This window comes from Ammospiza caudacuta, chromosome Z (genome assembly GCF_027887145.1).
Source record: "Ammospiza caudacuta isolate bAmmCau1 chromosome Z, bAmmCau1.pri, whole genome shotgun sequence".
Classification (NCBI taxonomy): Eukaryota; Metazoa; Chordata; class Aves; order Passeriformes; family Passerellidae; genus Ammospiza; species Ammospiza caudacuta.
In genome coordinates this window covers 78,248,419-78,262,867 of record NC_080632.1, presented here as the reverse complement: position 1 = coordinate 78,262,867, position 14,449 = coordinate 78,248,419, and the positions used below count along the sequence as shown (strand labels likewise).

At 48.1% G+C, this 14,449-nt stretch overlaps 1 protein-coding gene across 4 annotated transcripts in view; it reads left to right on the top strand.

Moving 5' to 3' along the window:
- Positions 1-14,449, top strand: part of RUSC2 (RUN and SH3 domain containing 2) — a 50,416-nt gene that overhangs the window by 23,898 nt on the left and 12,069 nt on the right. For 3 of the 4 annotated variants that reach the window (XM_058823469.1, XM_058823465.1, XM_058823466.1), the window contains one exon: positions 10,540-12,612. In XM_058823469.1, coding sequence (XP_058679452.1) covers positions 10,647-12,612 — 1,966 coding nt within the window. In that variant the 5' untranslated portion in view covers positions 10,540-10,646. The remainder of the gene's footprint in view (positions 1-10,539; positions 12,613-14,449) is intronic. The other variant, XM_058823467.1, reaches the window with a different exon arrangement.

Here is a 14,449-nt window from a genome sequence, read left to right as displayed (position 1 = left end):
TTCTGCCTTGCCTTTTGTTAGTTCTGCTGCATGGAAAATATTCTGTTATATAAACTGATGTTGTGGTTTCATCCAGAATCTCTTGAGTTCTGCATTGCTGCCAGCCATGTGAACATACAAACACACCCACACTTCTGGAGGACACTTGGAGAGAGGTTTGTAATCGGACCAAGGATCTGGGAATACTCTTGTGCTTGAGCAGAACGAAATCTTGGCACTGAAGGTTGGCAAATTGAGTAGAAAATATGATCCTCTCCCCGCCCTAGCCCAAGGACAAGTAATGAAGTTAAATATCCCTATGTTCAAAAGAACTGACAGATAACCACTAGCGTGGCATGTAATTTGGAGTGGAAGGCACTGGTTCAGGAAGTTACAAGCTCCAAAAATTTGCAAGAATTCCAAAAAACAAAAGGGACACTGAGAGATGATTGTATAGTCTTGTAAATTTCGATGGGCACGTTATGAAACATGCTGTGCAATGTAAACTACTCCCAAATGAAGGAGGCTGCGTGTGACTGGGTAGTCTCAAAATGGCCCAAGGATTTGTTCCTACATCAGACACTTCTTGTCTCAACATTCCAGGAATAATTCTGCCTTTTTTATCTTTACCCACACTGAACTCTGCTGAAATGAGATTCAGACATGACTGCAGAGGACCTGTTTGTTCAGCTACCTGGCCAAAAATAGGGTCAAGAAATGCATGATCTTAGCAGTAATCAGGCAATTTCCATTTTCAAATATGAGTGCTAAACAGTCTTGTCCTCCAGCTGCCTTAAAGGGATTGTAAAATCCAGCCTGGGTCTAAAAGCATTTGGGTATCAGTGTTATTATCATATATATCCATGTATTGATAAATTATCTATATAATGTGTTTGTATTGTATAATTATATATATTCATGATAATGTAATATAATATAATATAATATAATATAATATAATATAATATAATATAATATAATATAATTAATATACCAACACGTATATCATATGTGGTCTTAAAGTCCTTCAGAAGGCAGGATAAATTCTATGTATTAATTCCTCAGATGCTGCTTTTATTGGGCTACTGAGCTTTTTTGCTTTGTACTATGCTATCAAGGAGTTGCCAGCCTCCAGACCATTGTGTCTTCCTGCAGAAGCGACACAGAAAAATGTCTTCCTGTGTATCCAGGCATTTCTTTTGGTCTTGGTAGAACAGCCTAGGGCTAGGAAGGGTTAAAGTCTCCTGCAGCCTTAGCAGGAGTCAGCTGTTGGTCACAGCTGCTGATTGAAAAACCATTTGGATGTGCAGTGTGGAAGAGGCACATCGAGTGAAAGCAGGCTGCTGCTGGGATATTGCTCTGTTTGTGCCTGATTTTGGTGCTCCTGATTTGTTTGCATGCACTGTGCATTAACTTCCGTGTAGGATTGCATCATTTAATGCAGCTTTGCCGATGCAGGCATTCAGGCTGCCTGCAGACCCGATGTCCATCACTCCTGGGTGATGCCATACCTGCACTGCTTCTCCTGTTCACTGGGGTGTGGCAGCAAACCATTGCAGCACTGCTGTGTTCCTGTCTGAAAATAATCCTGCTGGCACTTTTTGACATTTCTAGCTGCTTTATTTACCATGACTTGTGGGGTGATTTTTGTTATTCCAAGAGCTTGGCCTGGCCGTGGTTTTACTTGACTCCCCTGTAGCACTTTTGCTGTCAGTTCTGTTTCTTCTGTTGAGCTGCATGAGGTTGTACAGCTGTAACCTGCCATCCCAGAAATGTTTGTTTTTCACTTGAGAGTGATTCCTACATATGTGGCGCTCTGGGCTGAAGAGACAGTAAACATAATTTTACAGCTTCTTTTTACAGAGTTATTTTAAGGCTGAGTTCTTTATTTGTCAGGCTTTTTCAAGTGGTCACTAATGCTTTTGTCTTGCAGGGAGAGTTTTTGTTCTTGCAGGGATTGTTTTGCAGCTGTGATTCCTACAGTACATAGTCTGGACAGAAGTGCAATGCCAGTTTTAATCTGCACAGAAAGGAAGGTAGGGAAGATACACAGCCACAGAGTGGCTGGAGTCTGTGTGGATGTGCTGATCTGTACTGCAGCAAGACCTTGTTCACAGTGAAGACAGACTTTGTGTCCATTTTAGGACTTAGCTTGTCTTTTTTCCCCAAGTCATGAAGATGGTGGAAGATACTTGAGGTAAAGCTGGCCTTGTGTGCTTTTTTTTGTGCAGACTGCTCCTAAAATTATCCTCTCATAAGCTTTGGATAAGTAGGTCATCTGCTTTGCCATGGTCTGGCCAACACTATGTTGCCTGAAGCCAGATTCCAGTAAGGGTTAGGGAAGAAAATTCAATGCAAGTGATACGTCACTTCTCTTGGAGAGGTCTTTCCAAAGCGTGGTGCAGGGTTATGTGAACTGACAGATGCAAGTAACCAAGGTGACCACAATCCACAGCTGCAGTGCAAAGAGTAGATTTATCCTGTCACCTCGCTGGCTGGAAGGTTTCAAAAACAGATGGGGACACATACCCTGCTGAGTTTACTCCATCTTAGGAGGGACCAAAAGCACATGGGCCTGTTCCTGGGCCTCCACATCTCAAAGGGCCTGGCCCATGTGCAGTGTTTCACAGTTCTGTGCTTTCTGTAACCTCCAAGCTTCTTATCTCTCTTTGTCCCAGTGGGGAGACCCAAGTGTGTGAAGAACGAAGTTTAAATCATTCAGACAGCATTCTGTTGTCTTCTACAGAAATTCCATTTCTCAAGACAGACAGAAAACAACACAAAGCAAACACAGTACTTGAAATTTCCCACAGTGAATAGTCTTAGCATCCCCCAGCTGCCAAGTTGTCTTGAGTGACAACAATTCTGTTTTTCCTTTTCACTATTTTTCCACTTTCAAGCCTTTTTTCCCTGCAGTGGTGTGATTCTTAGGGTGCTCTATGCAGGGCCAGGAGTTGGATTTGATAATCCTGACGGGTCCCTTTTAACTCAGCATATTCTATGATTCTGTGATTCTAATTATAGGGATGCTACATATCCCCAGCAAGCCCAGAAATCTCCAGTGCTGTTGAGACTTTTGTGTCCTCTCCATTTCTTGATGTCATCTCAGGAGCCTTCACCCTGCTGTGGAGACCTGAATAAGAGCAGCTGTTTTGCCACCCTGTGCAGGCACAGGTCAGGGAGCTGGCCATGATTCCCAGAGCCGAGCTGAGTTTGATGCCGGACTCCCTCAGCCAAACACTCCATTCCCTGCCTCCTGTGGCTGCTGTGGTGGAGAGTTTTGAGCTCACAGCTCATAGAAGGTGGTGGGAAAACCTTCAGTCCAGCTTTCTGCTGGCTTTGACTCAGGTTCACCCACAGCTGATGGCTGTGGTTTTGTCACCACTCAGCTGCAGCTGCTGGTTTGTGGGGTCCTCAGTTGAGCAGGTCAGTAGGAGGAGCACAGTGATGGGGCAACCGGCTGGCAGCCCTGCTTTGCACAAATCATAGAAGCACACCGTGGCTTCTATGGTTGGAAGGGACCTTAAAGGTTACCCAGTTCTGTCCCCCTTGCCATGGACAGGGAAGCCACCCTTTAGGTCAGGATCACTAAGGCCTGACCAAAGCTGTGCACTTAGGGAGGGGTAGTCTTGGCAACTTTGAATACTGAGTGTACCCAGAAATTTTGTACACTTAAAAGATTTTCTTTCTTTCTCTGTGGGTTCTTGGGTGCTCTAGTGACCCTGCAAAACCCAGGCTCCAGCACCCAGTCAGATCTGTGCTTCAAAATGGAATTGTGTGATTTCTGCTGTTGTAAGATCTTCAGGAAGCTTTCAGAATGCTCAGGCAAAAAAGATGCAATGCAAGCATAGTCCGTCCTGCTGCTACTGCTGCTGCTACTAGAGAGTGTGATAAGAAAGGATTTACTGTGTCTGCAGTTTAATTCATTAGCAATTTCTGTGTGATATGAACAGCTAGAAACATCAGTCCTTTTCTTCTCTGCGGATTTGTATAAAGTAATTAGGAGCATATGTGCTGGGGGCTGGGGCCGGGAGGAGGAGGAGCAGGTTCCATCCCAGAGCACCTCAGTGGATGCTCTGAGTCATGGCCTGTAAATGGCTCTTGCCGAATGCCACATGCCAGATGATGAGTCACAGAGCAAGGGAGCACAGAAAAGGGAGAAACTGGTTGGGTCACTGTCCTGGCTCCTATATTAGCTGCTATAGATCTGCTACTTGAGCTGTTTCTGATGTCTTGTGTAACTCTAAATGCACGGAGCAGCTGGGGTTTCTTGTCCTCTGGCTGGAAGGCAATACCTACCTCACACTGCTTGTGTCAGCAATACACACACAACACCCATTGCTTAGTTTTGTGTGTGCTGGTAACCCCTGGCCCGTGCAGCTCCTTTCTGCAGCAGCACAAGGGCTGTGACTGACCATCACGTGCTGTGGTTTCCATTTGGAACACATCATAATCCCATATAGTTCTGGGATGTAATGATACATTAATCATGGGCTTAGTCAGGCTGTCCTGGAAACCGCTGGAAAAAGCCCTGGCCAAGGCAGGGCTTTGTGGAAAGAAAAGGGAAGTGGTCTTTTCAGGAATCACTGCGCAGCATCACAAGAGAGATCAGCCTGAGCAGAGGCAGAAGTTTAGGAATTATTTAGTCTTTCTATTTTTCTGCAGCTCCCTTTAAACATAAAGTGCTGGAATATTCATGCTGGGAGCATGCAGACCACTCTGACTATGCTCCCTGTCCCCTAAGGCAGGGAAGGAGAGCTGGAGGTTTAGGATGAGTTAAACAATAAACATTTCCTTTTATACCTCTTTTTTTTTTCATGAAACTCACTGGATGATTTAATAAAGCACTTAATGAAGGTGTGAATTTGATAGAGATGTATTAGCTGGCAAGTAAAAAACAGGTGTCCAAACAAATACCACTAAATAGACTCATCCTGCAACAACTTACAGGCTTCCTCACCTCCTCCCTCTGCTTACACATACCCATGGTTCAGGTCCATCCTCAGGCCACTCACCCTGAACCACTTATCCTCTTCTCTGATGCTGCTCCCTGAATGCCCTCCAGTTTTCTGGAATCTTCCTAATGAATTGTTGTTTAAAACCATCCAATACTTTCTGGCAGCTTTTGTAGTGGCAGAGCTGGGGCAGGGATGAACTGCAGCATTGGTGCAGGATGCAGAGAGCCCTGAGATCCCCCACACTGTTTGAAGGGTCTTTTTCAGTTTGGATCAATCTCCCAGCCCTTTTGCCTGGAGGTAGACATGCAGGGAGTAAACTGAAAATATCTCTCCCATGGAGGAAAGAGGAGATGTCTGTATTGTGCCTTTGTCTGCAAGATCACACAAACCGTTGCTTTTTGCAGCATTGCTACTGGTGCTTGTTTTGTAGGGCTGTGAGGTTTCTTCAGGCATGTTAATGCAAATGCATTGTAGGAGTCAGGGCTTCACATGGAACAACCCTCAAAGAACAGGCAGCTCTAATACAAAAGAATTTTTTCTGCTTCTTCTGTGAAACTGAATGCCTAGCTTTTAACCCTGTTTTTGCATATTTCACCCTTGAATGACATGATGAATTTTGGTCTGCCTGAGGAAGGTGATGATGACAGTGAAACCACAGCCATACAAAAGGAGTCAGCAATAACCCTCACAGTTAAAGGTTTCCTTTGGACACTCAGTTTCATGGATGAAGGAATGAGGTTTGTAGAAACAATAATCTGTTCAGAAAAGCCATCCTCCAAAAAGCCAGCATTGCCTCCAGCTGACAGTTCGGATGATGCTGTGCTTGCTTCCTCATTCTCTGTGCTCTATGTGCAGTCTTTTTACATTAAAATCACATTCATCTCTCATATCTCTGCCTGCCTCCTCCAATACATTACATTTTAGGAGGAAGCCTGTGTTACCTTGAGCTGAACCCTGTTGCCCCATGTATGTGCAGGGGACAGCACAGAGCAGGGTATTAAGGGTTCAGCTCTAGAACTCCCAGAATTGTGGCTGGAGCCATAACAAGTATCAGAGTATGCCTGGAGGTGTGCAGCCACCACACATAACCCGTCAGCCCTTGGAGGCAATTGCAGCCAGGTCTGGTGGCTTCTGCATCTTCCCAGCAGTGTTGCAGAGGCAGGAGCTGGTACCCAAGGCTGAGAAGCCGTGAAGCTGCACCAGCCACCTTTGAATTAGCACAGTGTCCTCAGTCTTAGGGGTGTGACAGGAGAGGGATTTGAGGGCCTCTCTGTGGTGGTCAGCAAGGACTGAAAAGGCATGGCATGCAGAGCCCAAAGGAATCTGCATGCTCCTGTTACCTGCAGCATGCAGCCTCCTCTCTAAGGCTCAGACATGACCTGATAGGCAGCTCTCAGATCAGTGCTGAACCATCCTTTGCTGCTCAGCACTCACCTGCTTTTTACCTAGAGCTTTGCTGCAGCTAAGGAGTTTTTGTTGTGTGTATTTATTTCTGTGGGGGAACAGTCATTCATGAGCAATTCTGTACCGAATGCAGGCACCTCACATAAAGCTGTTTTCCCTGCTCTGTATTATCCTGCTTAGAATGAAGCATCCACAATGTGGCCCTCACCTTCTCCAGGTAACCATTAGCACCTCAAGGAAGAGCTCCCTGAATAAACAACCCATATCTGCCATGTTGCAGCAGATGGTGTCAGTATGGAGAAGGCAAGAATTCTGACATCTGAAAATAAAATGGCTGATGTATAGGCGTGTCTAGAGTCGTGGTGCTCCCTGCATGTCTCCCTGCCTTGCACTGCTATTACACCCTGTTCTAGGCAGGAATCAATGCTGGATGCTGTGTTTGCTCTCGTCTGTGTAGCATTGAGCAGGATTCATGACAACAATAAGAAGAATTAACTGATTTGGCAAAAAATGTTCAGGTATGAACTGCCTAACCACATCTGTAAATTTCCTGTTGCAAAAGTGAAGTGAGGGCTTCATAAAGAACTGATCAAAACCAGCAAGATCTGAGACTGGTCTGTTTGCTGCATTTTATTCCCCAACAGCAATCCCAGTGTAGCAGACTCTGAGTAGGAAGAGGAAGGATGCTTCTGCAGTTTTCCAGAATAAGGAAGGGTCAACTAATGGGAGGATGCTGTGGTGTTGGGAACTGAAGAATCCCTCTGGTGGCAGTGCCATTGCCAACCTCCCTGCACCCCTAAGTCCAGAGGAAACCAGGAGAGGTTGCAGGGCAGAGAAAAGGAGTAGCTATGGTACAAAATGTTGTGCCTATCCCTAGGGAAGCCATCAGAATGTCTCCTGGCAGGAGCTGTCTGCATGTCACCTGTGATCCTCCACCTCGGAGCCTGGTGCTGGGAGCAGGTCGTGGGTGAGGGCAGGATGGGCATCTGTCTGCTGCAGGGTCTCTGGTGGGCAGTGAACTGCAGCCCTCCGGGGAGCCTGTGCTGCTGCTGGAGCCAGAGAGCTGGGCAGAGCTCTGTGTTGCAGCCACAGCACTGGAGAGACAGATGGGAAATGGCTGCATGTCAGCGCTGACATTTCGCCGTCAAATGTCAAAGTGTGTCTGTGCGAGCCTGTCCTCCCACAGCAGCTTCTGTGCTGACGTGAATTGTGTGCTGCTCAGCAGGGCCTGTCAGCAGATGGGTGCTGGTGCTGGGAGCCTGCTCCAAGCAGCCATTTCCCAGAGGCAGCAGAGACCTGGTGCTTCAGCAACAAAGTGCGCTGCCATCACGGTCTGTATCTACAGAATGATGCTGTTCAGGTGGTTGCATTGTGGCAGCACTTGAAATACAGCAAAGCCTGGTGGAGAGATGTGATGTGAGCATTACAGTCAGACACAACAGCAGGAACAAAGGTGGGGTGAACTACATGGGAAGACAGGCAGTGAGAGACCAGCTTTTTACCCAAAATGCTTGTGAGGTGGGAGTGGGAGGACAGGATAGGCTTCTGCTGAATGCAATAGAAATAAACTCAGATAAACTCAGAGCTCCCGCTGTTCCATCAGTGGTGCATAGTGTCCAAATTGAGGCAGGAACACCCTTCCAGCAAGAGTGTCTCTGTGTGTGTGTGTGTGTGTTTGTGTGTGTGTGTGTGTGTGCCCCCAAATCAGGAGCTGCTGTTATCCACAGTGGATCTTTAGCAATGGGGTCCTAGGAATCCTTGATGAAGAAAGTCTGTCCCCCAGGATCTGGGCTGAGTAGACATCAGCCTCTGTGGCAGCAGCTGTGGGAAAGGAGCCAAAGGCGTGTAAGACTTTGGCTTGTAAGGCAAAGGCTTTTACACCCCTGAAAGGTTTTTTACAGCTTTTACTCCCCTGAAAGGGGTGTAAAGGCTAATAGAGGTTTTAGGGAGACTACAGATGAGGGGGAGTTTAGGGTTGCACAGTTAGTAGTCCAGTTGGATATCCACCACCTGGTCCAAATGGTCCTCTCTTCCTCAGAGCCTAAACCTGGATGAGACATCCCAGGAGAAGCAGACATGTAGGAGAGTGTTCCCACCATGTAAGACTCTGGTACCATCTACCAGAAGGCCTGTCTGTTTTGCATTATTGGATGTTTACTGCAAACATTAGCTCTGTGTCCCTCTTTGTGTTTTTATTTCCTGCCAGCATCATCCTGTGTCTGTGAGAAGCACTACTGTGTGTGGGAGGAAAGTATTTCTTTTGATCATTTTTATAATCTTCTAATTGCTATTCTTACACCTTGAAAGAAGTGAAGTTCCTGATGTTTCTGTGTAGCTGTCTCATTGCTCATACTCTTGTTCTAACTTCATTTAACCCACATTTCTCACTTTCCCTCCTGTGCTCCCACGTGCCTTTGCAGGTCTGCTCCAAATCCGTTATCACCCCGCAGTTACAAATGTTGAGGTGAGGTAAGGTAGGCAAAAGCTACTGTGAATACCATTTTCTGGAGTCTGAAGGTCAGTGATGGGAGCCCTGGAGTCCAGAACAATCCTAGGATGCAATTTTCAGGGTGCAGTGATCACTGGGGATGCCTGGCTGAGTTTTGGGATGTGTAATGCTGACCGAGGTTGCTTGGGCCAAGGTTTTCAGAACAAGTGGTTGATCTGTGAGAGCATTAGGTCATTTTTTAATCTCTCAGACTCATCCTGGATCACTGCTCTCTTTTGTGGTTTCTCCCTCTCCTTGCTGCCTTAGCTGCCTGCTGATGCACTTGTCTGTGTTGGATTATCTGTAGAAGGGAAGGCAAGAGGAAAACCCTCTCCAGACTTGTGCTGGAGGTGCTTGTAGGCTGGACCTTGGGGTTAGGTGAGGCGGGATAACTGGATTTGTCCTGTGCTCTCCCAAGTCAAACACTGGTGAACATCTACAAGAAAGATGAACAGAGACTTTTGACATGAGCAGAGAGTGATGGGACAAGAGGGAAAAGCTTTAAACTGAAAGATGGCATGTTTAGATTAGATATTAGGAAGAAATTCCTTACTGTGAGGGTGGAGAAGCACTGGAACGGGTTACTTAGAAATTGGCCCGTCCCTGGAAGTGCTCAAGGCCAGATTGGATGGGGCTTTGAGTAGCCTGGTCCTACGAGGGTTGGAACAAGATTTTCTTTAAGGTCCCTTCAGCTCAAACCATTTTATTATCCCTCTGGCTCTGTAAGAACCTGCTATTTTGTGAACACAGGGAGAGTGGGGCTCTCAGTGCCCTGCCTGTGCTGTGCCCTGCCTGTGTGGCTGCTGGGACTGTGGCAGTCTCACTGTTGTGAAGTGCAGCAGGTAATAAGCGGGTAAAAGACACAGATACTGTGGCAGAGATATATTATCCCTCCCAGACTACAGTGGAGACCAGTTTGAGCTGAGGTTTCACTATCAGCCAAAGGTCAGCAAAAGTCAGTGTGCTGTATGGGACCTGTTTGACCAATGCCAGTGGCTCCCCATGGTCCCACTGAGGTCATCCACTCCTTTTCACTGGGGAAATCCTTGTGTGCATAAGTAGTTGCATATTTTGGCATGTCCCCCTGGCACCATTAAAAGGGCTCAGGACCTCATGGAGTCTCCTGGATTTTGGAAAGGAATGACTGTTGCTGCTTTTATGTTCCAGTCTGCTCCTCTTTCCAGTCTCTTCCAGGACATTTGTGTGTGTCTGTTGCAAGACCTTGCCATGTTTGGTTCTTGAAGGAAAGTTCAATGTACCTAAAAGGAAGCAAAGAACAAAGCACTGTTCAATCCAGTGTGAGAAGATAGACTGCTCTCACCAGAGTGCAGTGCTTCCCTTCAGACCCTGTGCAGTGTTCCTGTGAGCACACAGTGCCATCTGCAGTGAGGTCTTTGTTTGGCCCAAATCCTGTGCAGCCCTTTGGCCTCTTGACTGAAATCAGTTACTCTCTTCAGATATCTTTGAGAGGGGTCAGGTGAAATCACAAGTGTTGTCCCAGGAGCCTGCATGAAGGGTGACGTGTTTGTTTTACTTTGTGATGGTTTGTTTCCCAGAAGAAGGATCTTGTGCTCAGGGACTTGTGCTGACAAGGAGCCAGTCTGTTTGTTCCTTGTCGACACATGAAATCTTCAGTCAAACCAAGGATGCTTTAAATAGCCACTGCCTTTCCTGAGAGGTGACTTCCTCTGTGATTTTGTCTCTCTGTAGGTATCTGAACTCCCTCATGAGAAGTGTCCTCCCTGCCTCTCATGTGCAGCCCTACCTGTTCATGGGTGGTACCAGCTTCACTGATGCCCTGAAGAGTGTTCCTCACCATGGATAGTCCACCCAAACTGACTGGTGAGACGCTGATTGTCCATCACATTCCCCTGGTGCATTGCCAGGTCCCCGATAGACAGTGCTGCTCCATGAGCAAAAGGACCAACCCCTTCTGCCAGCCAGAGCTCAGCATTACACGGACCTCTGCCCTTCCAGACAGAGACCTCTCACAGACTGACTCCTTGGTGTACAGCAGCTTTCTCCAGACCTCTGAAACCTCAGCAGAGGCCTCAGATCACAAAGAAAGAAAAGCAAGGGATCTGATTGTCCCTAGCGTCAGTAAGCGACACAACCCTTTCCTGCTGAGTGAGGGTGAAGACCTCAGTATTTTTGGGGATGACTTGGGTCAAAAATCTTTCCACCTTCACAACTCACTCGTTGATGGCAAGCCTCCCTTCAGTCTGCAGGATCTGGCCTTGCCCCCTTTCCACCTCCACGACTCCAACCACATTGTGAAATCCTGGAACATGGCCAGCCGGTCTGGTGTGGTGGATGGGCAGGAGGACAAACTTGGCAGTGACGACATCCAGAAGAGGAACAATGCAAACAGGTGCCAGCAGGCCTCAGAGCGCATGGAGCTGGATGAATGCAGCTGCCATCGTGGCAGCTCCTCCAACTTCTCCTTCGGCAGTGGTGACCAGGAGTGGAACCAGAACATGGGTGAACCGCTGAGGAATCAGGATGCCCTGCACAGGACATGCAGTTGTTCCAGCTCAGAGATCCAGCACTGTCGCTGCTACAGTTCATCAAGTCAGTCTGAAGTGATTGACCAACAGATGGGCTACATCAGTGACTCTTCTTGCAACAGTTCTGATGGGGTCCTGGTGAACTTCAGTGCTCTCTACAACAAAATGAATGGTCAGCCTCAATCCAACCTGAATTCAGCTAACCTGTCCTGTGACTCTTCCTTCTGCAGCCACTCAGACACAGGAGCTTTTTACCTGGATTTACACTCATCACCCACTGAATCCAAGATGTCTTGTGAGTCGCATAACCCAGAAAGTTCAGGAAAGGTGTGTGGGTGTCAACACTCCTCCTCACCTGTCCTTGATGCCAACTGCAATTCCTACCACCTCCACTGTGAGCCTTGCACATCGGAGAGCTCAGACCTCACTGCCTGCTTCCAGAGCCAAGCACGGCTTGTTGTGGCTACTCAGAATTACTATAAGTTAGTCACGTGTGACTTGTCTTCCCAGTCATCCCCCAGCCCTGCAGGATCTTCCATAACTAGCTGCTCAGAAGACCAGACCAAGGGTAGCCCAGCCCAGCCCACAGAATACTATCTGTTCAGAAGGCCCGACCTGAGACAAGAAGACAATGTAGAGGGCAGTGAAGAGGAGCCAAAGGGAGAATCCAGCCAGAACATGATTGAAGGTCAGGTCTATGTCAATGTGTCACCACCAAACCTCAACACAAGCCGGCAGCGCTCCAGGAGCTATGATCAGAACCTGGACAGGAGTCCTGGCAGCAGGCTGGGCTCCCTGGAGCGCATGGTGAGCTGCCCAGTCAAGCTGAGTGAGAGTCCAGCCATACCCATTCAGAGCTCTCCCCCCAAGAGGGTGACATCGTTTGCTGAACTGGCTAAAGGACGGAAGAAGAACGGCACCTCCCCACCGCACCGCTCCAGCGGTGACTCCTCCCTGGAGTTCTCTCCCATCCCTGAGACTCAGCGGGACTGCCCAACCTTCCTTGAAGAAAGAGCTCGGCGCAGCCAGAGTCTTCCACCCATGCCCTTCATCCATGGCCTGAACCAGAGCTGCGAGGGCTTCTGTTTGAATCATGCCTTTGGGGACAGCCAGGCTTTGTGTTCCACCAAAGACTCCGTCTCCAGTGAGAAGGTCCCCAGTGGGCATGGGGCAGGTGAGCAAGCCTCTCTCTCCCTGCTGACGGAGGCAGACGCCAGCTTCTCGGGTAGCTCTGCCAGTGGCCACGGACAAAAAGATGTTAGAGCCCGAGCAGACGGTAAGGAGCCAAACAAGGCAGAAGGGAGAAGTAAAAAAGAAAGGCAGCTCATTGGGATATGAGGGGAGCAGCAGGGAAACCTGCATGACGATAAGAGACCAGTGTTGGGGCAGTTTGGTTCCTAGTCTGCCAGACCCTGTGACAAAGCCTTGCTGAGCTTTGTCACAGAAGACTTTCAAGTCTCATATCAGGGCAAGTGTCTAGTCCTTGTATTTGTAAAGCTTCCTGAGGGTTTGTTCATACCTCTCACATTGTGTTAGCAAGGACATGGCATTAATACTGAGAGAGTCTGTGCAGCTTGAAGGGTTGTATCCCTTCCAGGGCATTTACTGTGCTTCTCCATGAGACTCACCTGCCCTTAGCTCCTAAGATGGAGATGTTAAAATGCTCAGCAGAGTCATAGTCACAGCCTTTCTTTTTTGGAGTTATGTGCGGCAGAGGTGGAAAGGGAAGAGGCATAGCCAGCAGTCTCCTTTCCATGCAGGTCCTGGAAGCTCACACAGTTTCTGCTGGGACTTAACAGTGTGAGTCCTGCAGAGTCTAATCTGTATGTCTCTGCTGGAATATCCTGGTCATGTCTCCCACAGTGCTGTGGATTTGTGCAGCAAAGGTTCCCAGGGGGAGCTACTGTCACAGTTACCTCTGTGGGGAAGCTGTAATATGTGAGTTGTATTCCACCTTGATATTGCTGTCACTTGTTCTCATGGGGAAGCTGTGTGACATTCCCTTTGGAAGTATGGCCATTTCTCCAGCACTGTGGGAGACTTCTGTCTCTGCCCCAGGCAGATATTATACCTGCTTCGCAGGTAAAAGCCCTTCTAAAATGCCTGTAACTAGACCGCTGCAGTAAATAGCCCCTATTATGTCAAAAAAATCTTGTGCCTTAACAGACTGTCTCCACTTAATGTTCTGAAAATATCTAGCAGGAGTCAAGAACATGTGGTTTATTGCCATGGCAGAGGCAGGAGAGATTTTGTCCTTTGGAGTAAAAGGATTTTAGTTATTATCCTATTTGCTTATTGAGCCTTGAATGTGTGCTTGGTGTGGGATGGCAGTGAAGGCAGGGCTCTGCTGGGGGAGGGCAGCATGGCTACAGCCCTCTTAGCTTCAGAGGGAGGGCTTGGAAGGAGCAGGCCCTGCTCAGTTAAGGGGGCACAGACAGGAGCTTTCAGAAAAACATGTCTCAGCAGTTGCTGCCCACCACGCCAATGGGGTCCCCCCTTCTGCACTGTGACAGCAAGGCAGGCATCAGGGCTGGGCAGAAAGCTCCTGCCTGCAGCTGGAGATGGAGGCATATCTGCTGTGCTCCAGAGCAGTGTGCAAGCCTAGAGGCTCTGAGAAGGGCTAGAGGGAAAGCAAGCCCTGCTAAAAGCTGGCTACAGGGAGAAAAGTCTGGAATACCCTGCAGGCAGTTTGTACACCAGGGCTGATCAAGGATCTCAGTCAGCCCCACATACAGACCCAGTGCTGCGTGTTTTGCACTGAATGCACAGTGTGTCACACTTTAGACGTGTCCCTCAGGATATTTGTGGCTCCACCAGGAGCTGGAGGCATGTAGATTAGCCCACCACACCCCCTCAGGACCTCCTAGCACATCATTTGCAGAGCAGGCTGGCACTTTCCAGGGTTGGAGGTGGAATGTTGGGAATGTCCTGTTTAGGTCTGGCAGAGGCATGAAGGATGAAGGAAGCTCTGTATTCCAAAGTGGGGGCAGTTACAGTGAAAAGAATAGGGAGGGAGAAAGGAAAGCAGGCAGCCTTTGCTACAGCACCAATATATTGTGATGCAGGATGCAGAGCTGCAGTGCTATTGCATGTAATGCTTGTGCTGGGCTGTG